Raw genomic sequence first — 11,171 nt, forward strand, 5'->3', positions numbered from 1 at the left:
AACCAGGAACTTCTATTGTAGTACCATCAATTCTCCATTACATCTTTGGAGCATCTGGGATTAACTGGGCTTGTATTATATTTGTGTGGATTTTGCACTGATCCGGAAGGGCATGTAATGAGAGAGGGGTTGCCACACTTCACAGATAATAACCATCCATCTTGTGTTCAGTAAGATGTAAGCCATTACATCTGCATAGGGTGTAGCAACAGCATCTTGTTATTATCAGCTCAGGTATGGGAAGAGGAAAGGTTAAATTAAATTTATGCAACATGCTCTTTAGTAAACCATGCTGATCCAGATAATTAACATGTAACTATATCCAAGTCATCGTGGGCATTGGTTGTATGGTTACAGAGTATACTGGAACAGATTGGCATCCGTATAGCTATGCAGTGGAGGAATTACTGCTGCTTTAAAAATAGCTTTTTATCCTAAAATGAGACTGGATGAAAATTCCTTTGTGTCAGGTTTCTTAGAATAAAACTTTAGCATTGTGTGTATATATGTGTGTAATATGTGTATATACATATGCAAATACATCTGGGTGTATATACACACACGCATACATACACACATGGAAAGGTTTTTTTTTTACTGTTTCTTGGGGTTTTTAAAAGTATAGTTATTGATAGTGCTATTCATTGGCAAATAATGATTATTTGTGATAAACCAGCGTTTGTGATACGCAGCTTGCGTTTGTATACTGAACAGTTGTATTTCTCTTTCAGTACAAATGGTTCACATCCAGCAACAAATCCACCTGTCCACTCTGTCGAGAGACATTTTTCTGAAATAAAATGGTCTTTCTTCTTTCTGTGAACTCAGTAATAAATGAAGAGGAGGCAATAAACTGTTGTGTTGAACGAAGCTAACTACTTGGAAATAATGTCAGTTACTTTAAATCCTTGACTAGTGGGATATGACACACATTTACCTCTGGACTATTTTTTGTAAGTTTGAAGATTCTTCTTTGATATCAAGAAATATATGAGTAATTTATTTTAATTTGTATATTTTTAAGATATTGAAGTATATTAAAAAATCAGAAATAACGTAGAGTTATGTCTGAAAAATGGTGTTTAAGCCACAGCATAGTTGATAAAAGCCTCTTATTTTAGGTATATTCTAACATGGTGTTATGCACTTAACGCAGACCATGCCTCTTAATATAACAGGTGATATATATATATATACTTAATATAACATAAGTGGTATAAAGACTTGATTTTTTAGTATAATATATTCTGAATAGTTCCTTTGGGGGGGGGGGAAGAATGTTGCTGTTAGACATTAAGGCATGGAACTCAGGTGATAACTTTCTGTTAAAGCATAAAAGCATAAAATTTAAACATAGCATGCTCTAAATTAACATGTTCATGACCTGAGCTTTCACCTTTGAGTCTTGTTTTCCCCAAAACCCTCAGCCATCCACCACCCTAAATGAAAACTTGGAAGCCCAAACAGAGAGAGTACAATCGTTCCTGCATGACAAAACACTACCTGTTTATTGTTGATTGGCTTTTAAAGACAAGGCATACACATTGATCAATTCTTCTTTTCATTATTTCAGTTTAAAATGTCTTCATGAGCTGGCAAATTAACTATCACTGAATGTATACTGTACTTCCACTGTCCCATAATAATGACTCTAAGTGAACATGACAGATGTATCAGAACTTAGTAGTCTCCTTCATGCTTTTTTTTTTTTTTTTAACAGCAGTAGCATACTAATATATTCTAACTTGGATGGTATTTGTGGTGGATTTCTTTGAGGGGGGAATAAATTAATTTTGTCAATCTCTGTAGTCTCTGGATTGCTGTGTTTTCCTCTGTGATAAACTTTCAGAAATCGGTAGTATAAATTTTCACGTGCTGAGTTTACAGCATACTTAGCTGGCTGTACCTCAACAGCTATTTTTTTAGATTCTGTATGTTTTGTCACACTTGGTCTCTTTGGAGGTGACCACTCTAGAAATTATTTTAGCTATTGATACCTGCTAAAAATAGACTTACTTAACACTGGCCTTCCAGAGGAGAAATTTCTTGATATCTTTTAAGAGAGAAGGGAAAGGATTTAGACCTTTTCAATACCAGTTTTAACTCAAAATACAGATTGAGCAAGCTGTATTGTTTCATAGTTAACGATACTAAAAGTCCAGAATTTGTCTGTTGTTATCACTTTACAAAAAAGTCATTTAGAATAACCAAAGTCAGTAACTGATTTGAAGGCCAGTTGTGGTTAAAACAGGTGTTGCTTGAGAAGAACCATCTTAAAATCTCCTTGCAAGACCCTACCTTGGATATTGTCTATGCAGCCTTGTGGAAAGCTTTTGTCTTTGTTCTAGCAGAACCAAGAAGTGCAGGTGCTTGCAGAGCAGCAGTGTGTCTTTTGCCAGTGGTACTTGCTGACAGAGCAGTGCCAAGGGGTTTGGGGGAGCAGAAGTTTTGCTTTCTTCTTAGTAGGTTTGACACTATGTAGGTCTGTATCTGCCACGCAGCTTATTTTCATGTGCGCTGAATGCAGGAATACCCTTCACAAAACTCTCCTGAAACCATCGTGTTCTTTGGCCTTCTAGAAGGGAGTACGTGTGCCCTGGCAAATGCTAAGTATATGTGCAGACCTCTGTGTAAACACAAATTTCAAAACCTAAAAAAAACCCCAAACCCAAACAAAAAAGAAGTTACCTGGCCTGTTAGTAGTTCCCAGTCTTCACCGGGATGATGGGAGCATAACAGGAATAACTTCTTGCAGAACTCACCCACGTTCTTACTTGGATTCCATTTTGACAAGTGCTTCCACTGAAGTTGCAGCAGGGTTAGGAGAACTGACTCGTGATTTATTAAAGTGAACACATACGCAGTTGTTGTTGGATGGTCCAGTGCAATCATCTTCTGTTGCAAGCATGGTACGTTTTATTATGCTTTTTGTTCTCATCTTCTGATTTTCATTTTTCTGTCCTTTATAATTTAAAACTATGTACGCTCTTGAGCATTGTGAACTACAGTGCCAGATGACTTTTTAAAATCTTTGATTACCTCTTTTAAAACTAAATTCTTCAGTTACAACTAAAAAAAGCTAGACAGATTAAAGCTTCCTCATGTTACACCTGTAGTTTGATTCTATTATATGTTTTGACTATATCTTAAAATCTTCTTTTGATGTTACAGCTTTTGCTCAGCAACCGAACTCTGTTAGCCAAAGTGGTTACCAACATAGAACTTCTAGAGGAGTCTAAGGATGACAGCATTTTGGTTCATTCAAACGGCCCTATGGCTATGATTAATAGCCTCAAAACCCATTATTCTACATTACAGCAAAATTACAAAGCATAAACCCTCTTCTCCTTAACAGTTTTGTAAAGGGGGCGGGGGGGGGGGGGGTGGGGGGAGAAAGGTGTGGCTTAGCTAAGGGTCTGCCATCAAGTCAAAAAGGTTCTGTAAGTAGGAAGCAGTCAAACTGAAATGTGACTTCTCAGAGTTGACTAGTTGGTAAGCCACAAGAACAAAACTTTGCTTGAATTATTCAATGAAAACCATGGGAAACATGTTATTTTGCAGATAGCCACCAAGCTGCCTCTCAGTTTCTCAACTTTGACATTCCTTAGGCAAGCTATTCAGAAGGTAAGAATCAACAGTAGTCTAGCCTCGCTTTGGTTCAAGGACTAGAATTTCTGTGACTACATCTTCTCTCTAAACCCTCCCAACAGTGCATTTGTGCTCACATTCCTGTTTAGCTAAATAAAACCAGACAGACAGAAAAGCTACTGAAGGGGGATGCATTAGCTGTGGCTGAATTGAATTGCAGTGTTGCTCTTCAGTGGTCTTCTAAGCTGGGGGAATGACAACTTTTAGGATGCAAAACAATCACCGCTGCACACTTTCTGCAATCCAGTCCTTTTTCTATTTTCTTCAGGATGGTATAAGGAACAACTTTAATGCCAGACCAGTTTAAGTTGACTTTTGACCTGTATGAGTCAAAAGTAACTTCTCACATTTCTTTGCAGCAAAATACCTCAAACGGTCTGGCTAGGTTTGCAGTCATGTGTTTCTGCTAACAGCACCTATACTGTCCAAAAACTCCTTTTTTCAATCTCCTAGGTAAGTTTTTTGGGTGATCAGCTTAAAACATAGAAGAACTTGAAACATTTGTGCATGCTGGGGTTAAGTACAAACATAAATTTAGTACTGAAGTCTTAAATGGAGTAGTCTTTTCAGTGCCTCAGCATCCTACAAAAAAAACCCAAATCCCACCACCTTGTGACCTTGGACCCATAAAAAGAGCATTAACATTACCTGACACAAATCCTTCAAGGTCAGTTTCTTTAAAAGCACCAGTGGTGTTGCATACTAGAGTGTCTCTACCTTTGTGCTGCATGTGAGCAAGACATCTTCCTCATGGGACTGTGCTTACTACACTGGGACAACGCTGTATTGGAACCTTCTGTAGGCACCTGAGAGGGAAGAGGCTGCACAGGCTGCTCGTCATCTGGGTCTGGTGGTCCAGAAATAGCTTCGTATTTGAATAGTGATTCTGAGGGAGGACCTTTATTCCACTTCACTTACATTGTCACTGTTTTCAGCTACCCAGTAACTAGCCTTTTTAGTAAGCATCTCACATGCTTCCCCCCATCCCCTAATACCATTTCATGGATGAGAACTCTTCATCTAATCTACAGTACGCCATAGTAGTACCCTCCTTGTAAAATGGCATAAAAGGGAGCACAATCACCACACTATTGCCCAGAAGACTTCAGGAGATGTGATACCTTGCATTTCTCCCAGCTCTTGAGATACACTTACTGCATCTTTCTGTTCAGAAGTACATCGTTTACTTACCAAAGAAGGAAACTCAGTAATGATGCCTTAGACCTGTAAGTCTCCCATACCGCATCAAAATGATTAACACTGATTCCAAGTGTTCATTTAACCCCAACATAGATATAGACTAGGTCTTAAAACAGGAAGAATTATACCAAGTATGTTATTTTAATAAGCCACAATGACAAATATAAAAATATCTATTTATAGAGGTAAGTCTTTAGGGCTTTTAAGTGCAAATGCAACAAGGTAGGGTATTTCACAATTCCCCCACAACTGTCCTGTAGATAGCCAGGGGACAACTGTACTTCTGACAGCAGAGAACAGCTGGTTAACATCCAGGATAAAATAAAAATAATAATTAAAAAAAGAGTACGGTCTCTTCATCAGTCTCACTGCAGTAATTGGGAAGTGAGTATACACCCTAAGACAGTGAAAGTCTTGGCTTAAAAATTGATTTGACAATTTCAGTACCCTGTGTTCAGCTTTCTGCATGCCTAGTATTGGCAAGGTTAAGAGCAGTTATCAAGGCTTCTTAAATTTGAGGACAGTAAGCATCTCTTGTCCTGCTTGCCTGGAAAGTACTCGTGTGCCTTCTAAGCCATATTTCTTCATTGTTTCCAGAATTTCGTCTGTAATTGAAAGTGCAGTGTTACAACTGAGTTTATACAGAAGTCAGCTGTAAAAGGCAGTGCTAAAATATCTACCAAACATAAGCAGTAAAACAAAGATTAGAAACTCTGTCCTTTCACTCTTTCAGACAGTAATTTTTATGCAAAGTAGTCTTCCACCAAGAACAAATAAAGTTTACAATTTACTAATTGAAGTTCTCTATTTTGGTATTATTAACAGCAGTGAACAATTAATAGCAGTGATGAAGCTAACCTGTAGGAGAAACTGAAATTTGTAGCACTTTCTCTCAGAAGCTGCCTATCAATCAGGTGTGAAAGAATAGTCAGTCTTCTTGAAACTACTTGATAGTGTATAGCCACTAAGCATTGGATCAGAAGAAGCAAGTCCAAATCTTTTCTCTACAGATGTCAAAATGAAAGACATTGCATTTCCAACCAAAGGCTTTTGCCTTTCAAGTTTATACCACCATTCCCTTTCATATGAAGTGACTGTCCTGGCTTCATTACTTAGTTCAGAAGATCTAGTCACCTTTCAGACTTGGAACTGAGCTGCCGGGGTCAGGACATACATATCACCATTTTCCAGACTAGCTTAGGAAATTCTTAGTTTGGGTAATTTGCTTTTATTTTTGCTCACCATACGCTGGATGCACAAGGCATGCATTCAGAAAAGGGATTCCAAGAGGCATCAGGTTATGTAAAAGTCCCTTTGTCAATTAGACACCCACACAGACTTGAAAGATGAGAAGCACAAGAGTCCACAGAGATGCCATGGTTTGTATGAAGCACACAAAACCACTCTAGCCATCTCTGGCATTTTTAAATAATGACCTAGAACACTGATATGAATTCCAATGCATTTGGTCAATCTTCAGTTAGTTGCTATCACCATGTTAGATTCAACTGATGTTACACACTACTTTTTGTTGTTTACTGAAGTCTGAAAACCTAGAGAACATTGTTATGATCAACATTTTTATTAATACAGTGTGAAGTCTGTTTGGCATATTTAAGGGTCCAAGGAAAATGATCACCTGGATTATTTTCTTTTATTGTGACCAAGTAGAATAATCCTCCTGGTGAAAGTAGGTCTGGTACTAATGGAAAAACTCGATCCATTACTTCTCTGCCCTTTCTGCCACCAGCCCAAGATGCCTCTATTCCATGGCTTTCCACCTAGGAAGAATGAAAGCAAAGGCTGCATTAACACAGAACAATAGAAACGTCAGTCGCACTTACGATTATGAGAAACATTACCATGGTCTCCAGCTTTAGGTGTCTGTCATTAGAAATCTGACAACTTTGAGTCAGTAAATTAGTTTATGCAGCAAAATTACTTCAAGACTACTTTCTACACAATGAACATACTACTTTTGTTTCAAGTTCTATTCTTCAACTGAATTCAAAGAGCTACATTTTATCACGTGCTTTGTATGTATTTTCTTAAAATGTTTTATGAGCTTGTTTGCCAAGTGGAAGGTAACCAGAAAACCCTTTTAAGTGTTCATGCGCATAGGAGTCTGCAGAAGCAGACAATACTTATTTTGTAAGGATCAAATGCATTTTCCATTGCAAGTCTTCTAAAAATACACCATACACCAAACAGAATTCTTATACAGTTTATGCTTGATGGAGAAACTAGGTATTGAGCAGCAGCAGCAGCAGCTAACAATCCTTATTCCCATGTAGTCTTTATAAGCAACACTAGTAAATCATTGTCACTAAAACAGTGCTGTTACAAGTGCTATTACAAAAATGCTGGTCCTACAACATCCTTTACTATTTAAAAAAACACCCTGCAGTTTTCATAGCAGAGCTTCTTTGATTTGTCACCTCTCGTCTGACAGTAGAAATACCATTTATATTGTGTATTTCAAATTTTTCCTACCTCTTCAGAAGGTGTTACAACATACGGTGGATTAAATAGCAGTAGATCAACCTTCCCATTTAATCTTGGAGACAGTCCTCTGACCTATAGATGAAGTTGATGATTCTTTTGTTTGTTGGTTGGTGTTTTTTCTTTTTTTATTGGAAACACAAAGAATGCAAACATTTTGTAAAAATACAGTTATGTAGTGCTAGATGTTCTGAACATCTCAGCGCAACTCAGGAACACTAAACTTTATTTTCTATGTGCAAGAGAAACATCAAGAAGAAGTACCCTTGCAGAGCAGAACAATTTCAATAGCCTTAAGACTACGTTACGTATGGGATGTGGAAGAGCAAGAGACACATATGCAGACAGGTAGTACTTTGAATTCTGAACTAAGCTAGAATAAATTGGATATAAAAGAATTTTGAATTTATCATCAGTTAACAATTGCTACCCAAAATGACCAGTCTGTGATAACTGCAGTTCAGTTCTCAAGTATGAGCAGTTGTTCATCCATTTTAGAACACATTTATTGTTGCCTATCTTCACAATCTTTTATAAACATATGTTTGGGGTATTTTAAACAAATACCTTAATAAAAGATGAGAAACTTAGCTTTTTCCTGTGCCAAATTCTGTAAGATACAAAAAGTAATATACACAGTTCCTAATCAAATCAGAATGAGCTGAGAACCAAGAACTGTGTAGCACTAGAGGAAGGGCTATAATTTCAGGTCACTGCAGAGTTCCTCGTGCAGAATTTTCCAAACTACATCTACAAAATTTATTTTTAAAATTATCTTAATGAATTTTTAAAGCTTAAATTGGAATTGTAGAGCTTGAGTACTCTGTTTTTCCCTTCTTTCAGAAACACTTTGACATTGGTTTTTTTTTTATCTGTGCTTATCAAGACAATGTTTGTTCTAGAGTTCACGATTAATTTTCAGTATCTTTAATAAGTATTAAAAAAATATTACAAAAACTCTAAGTAAGATGATATTGAAACATCTTATCTTACCAAATCAGTAATGACTGGCTGAAGGTGAACATTGTTAAGTGCAGCTGTCTCCAGTGTACAGTAAGCTGCCATTGGGTTGATATCTGTACATCTAAAAAGCAGAATATTACCAAGTTACTGGCTACTGTATCTGGGAGGTTTAATCCTGTGAACCACGTGCTAATTTAGGTACTCTGAATAAAAATATCTTTTCCAGCATCCTTTGCTTTGCGAGTAAATAGTAAAAAAACATCGTATCAGCAGCTAAACTGTGCAACACTGTACTGGAAGTTGTAACGAATGACTGAAAACTGAAGTACAGGATTTCCCTTTCAACGCTAGGTCTGCATACATATACATGCACACCCAGGTCACCAATGTTATGTCATCAGACCTCAGTAAGACTAATCAGTGGCTAAAATTTAGAATTCAACCCAGCAATCAAAAGTGTAAGCTTAGCAATTTGTCTATGAAGTGAGAAAATGGAATTCTAGTTGCACCGGTACTTAATTTTTACAGAACCTGAAGCAAATAGTTTAGGCTCTCTCTGCTTTAATTTCCCTATCTGTAGAACTGAGCTAACATTTCTTTGTGAAAAGAAGCGTTTTTAAATGTGAAGATGAGAAAGTACGTATGTGGGAACTAAGTATTCTTTACTATGGCATGCAACTGAGTGCTGTTATACTCACATATACAGCGCACTGGAGCCAATAACGGAAGAAGCTAGAAATGTTGAAACCACACCAGATCCAGATCCTATTTCAAGGCAGATCTCAACTCTAAAGACAGAAAACTCTGGGTGACTTATTTGCCTGCTGATCACACAGCCCTTGAAGCCCACATGGTGCCATCTGTGTCACAGGGGCTGCCAGACCAGCCGGTGCCTGCGCAGACAACTCCTGGCTGTCACAAGCTGCTTTTGGGAAACACACGTGTTTGTTTCCCCTGTGCATAACGTTACGGCTTCCATTAACTACACATTCCCAACCGTACGGCTACGTTTCCACAGCACGTATTACAGCTCCGACAGAAACGATGGAGAATCACCGCGGAGCCAGGCACGGAGGGAGCCCTCAGGAGGCCTTCGGCCAGCTCTAGACAACAGCGCCCGCAGGAGGTTTACAACCCGTCACTCCTATGAGTAAGCCCGTGGGTGACTTGTACAGCGGTTCCAGTTCTGTGGGCACATCTCCGCCCGGCCCCGGGCTGCACCCTCAGGCTTCCCACGGCTCCCCCAGGCCATCGCCCCGACAGCGAGCGGGCCGAGGGGGCGCCGGGCCGCCCGGGGAGGCCTCGCCCCGCTCCCGCCCGGCCCCGCAACCCCGCGGGCAGCCGGGCCCCGAGGGACAGGCAGCGGCGCCCCCGCCCCGCCGCCTCGACACCCCGGGCCCGAGGGGCGGGGCAGCCCCCTCGCTCCGCCCCGCCGTTAGCGCCGCCGCCCCGCCCCTGCCCCCGCGCCTACCGAGCCTCCCGCAGGCGGGCCGCGTCCCGCTCCAGCGCGTCCAGCAGCAGGAAGGTGTCCTCGGCCGGCTCGTACACGTCCCGGAAAGGCCCGTGCGGCCCCACGTGGTCGTACCGGGGGGTAGGGAGCGTGGGCGCCGCCATGACACCCCTTCCCGCTCGGGAGCGCGCGTGCGCCGCCACGCCCCTCCGGCGTGCTCGGGGCTCCCGCGGCCGCTCGCGCCACCGACGCCGCCAATGGGAGGGCGCCGGCGGGGCCCCGCCCCTCGCGCGCCTGGCGGGGCGGTGGGGGGCGGCCGCGAGGGAGGAGGCGGCGGGAGCTGCCGGGATCGGAGCCGCCGTCAGGTGCCATCGTACGGTTTAACTGGTGCAACGTTAAAAATCTTCGCTCCGTCGGCCTCGGTGCGTGGTGGTCCCCGCAGCGGGAGGCCTGGCCGGCCGTGGAGGTGTGAAGGGGACCTGCGGCTCTTGCTGACGGCTCTGGAGTCGGCTGTCCAGATCGATGCCTTTTCCATCGTGAGAAACGCCGCCTTGGCACAGCAAGTTGGCAGGAGGGCAGGCAAAGAGGAGCGGCGGGAGTTTCTAAGTGGAAATGCCGCAGCAAAGACTGGCTTTGGTACTTAACTGAAGCTCAGTTTTCCAGTTAATGAAAGAATACGTGTGATTCTTTGCCAGCAGCACTTGCCAGCATCCCGGGGTGCAACCCTGTGAACTCCAGAATTCAGACAAAAATGAGAGTCTGCAGAACTTGACAATGGAGGGGAAGTTTCAGGGCACAGATCAGGTCAATAGCTTGCTCTAGGCAACGACACAAAAGAGGCAACGTGTGATCAAAAGCAAGAGAGAAGTACAAGTTTGAATTCCCATGAAACGTCTTGTTTTCAGTTACTATGTGCTCTACACAAATTCTGAGACATAAATGTCTAGGTCGATGTTGGAAAAGAGTGACACTAATAAAGAAGCAAGACTCTTAAAACATTATTTTTATAATCATAGAATCAGAATTGTTTGGATTGGAAGAGACCTTCGAAGATCATCTAGTCCACCCCCATGATAATTTCAATGAACAGTTTTGGGAAAAGAAGAAGAAAACCCCACATGATTAACCCAGTAATTTGTTGGCTTAATTACATTTAAGGGTTGAGGTGTGTCTTGTCTGCTAGCCTTCACTTTGGGCTCTGGAACTAGGGAAAGAACCGGTTTCCATTTTTCACTTGCAATTACAGGTGGCCTCTGTAAAACAGACAGTATTTTCCATTCGTACAGAAGAAGAACTAGATTTTTGAGCAGCTCATGGTTCATAAATGCAGCTAACTTGTCTTGAAGCTAGGTTTATTCTGTCCATTTCGGTGTCCACCGTAGGTCAGCTTTGCTAGGAACATAGGAAA

At 41.2% G+C, this 11,171-nt stretch overlaps 2 protein-coding genes across 4 annotated transcripts in view; one reads left to right on the forward strand and one right to left on the reverse strand.

The window, feature by feature from the left end:
• Window positions 1-1,800, forward strand: part of LTN1 (listerin E3 ubiquitin protein ligase 1) — a 32,611-nt gene extending 30,811 nt beyond the window's left edge. Inside the window, exon 30 of the mRNA XM_037377690.1 lies at window positions 732-1,800. Within this exon, the coding sequence (XP_037233587.1) occupies window positions 732-794 (63 nt within the window). The 3' untranslated portion in view covers window positions 795-1,800. The remainder of the gene's footprint in view (window positions 1-731) is intronic.
• On the reverse strand, window positions 1,669-10,026 carry N6AMT1 (N-6 adenine-specific DNA methyltransferase 1). 3 transcript variants are annotated; one of them, XM_037377691.1, is made up of 8 exons: window positions 9,785-9,992; window positions 9,012-9,101; window positions 8,344-8,434; window positions 7,342-7,425; window positions 6,488-6,629; window positions 4,836-5,453; window positions 2,763-4,365; window positions 1,669-2,650 (listed from the first exon to the last, which is right to left on the reverse strand). In XM_037377691.1, exons 1-6 carry the CDS (start codon window positions 9,925-9,927, stop codon window positions 5,347-5,349), a joined length of 657 nt encoding a protein of 218 aa, XP_037233588.1. In that variant the 5' UTR covers window positions 9,928-9,992; the 3' UTR covers window positions 1,669-2,650; window positions 2,763-4,365; window positions 4,836-5,346. The 3 variants fall into 3 exon arrangements, with proteins under 3 accessions (XP_037233588.1, XP_037233590.1, XP_037233589.1); XM_037377693.1 differs by lacking the exon at window positions 1,669-2,650 and having other exon boundaries at window positions 2,820-4,365; window positions 9,785-10,026; XM_037377692.1 differs by lacking the exons at window positions 1,669-2,650; window positions 7,342-7,425 and having other exon boundaries at window positions 2,820-4,365; window positions 9,785-9,995.
• Window positions 10,027-11,171: the final 1,145 nt, after the last annotated feature.

Source organism: Falco rusticolus, chromosome 2 (genome assembly GCF_015220075.1).
Source record: "Falco rusticolus isolate bFalRus1 chromosome 2, bFalRus1.pri, whole genome shotgun sequence".
In the NCBI taxonomy this organism is placed as follows: domain Eukaryota; kingdom Metazoa; phylum Chordata; class Aves; order Falconiformes; family Falconidae; genus Falco; species Falco rusticolus.

Bases quoted from the DNA above. Each gene is read 5' to 3' on its own strand.
- N6AMT1 (XM_037377691.1), bottom strand. From the start codon at position 9,927: ATGGCGGCGCCCACGCTCCCTACCCCCCGGTACGACCACGTGGGGCCG. The intron at 9,102-9,784 runs GTAGGCGCGGGG...TTCTGTCTTTAG, and splicing joins GCCCGCCTGCGGGAGGCTCG to AGTTGAGATCTGCCTTGAAA. The intron at 8,435-9,011 runs GTGAGTATAACA...TCTGCTTTTTAG, and splicing joins GGCTCCAGTGCGCTGTATAT to ATGTACAGATATCAACCCAA.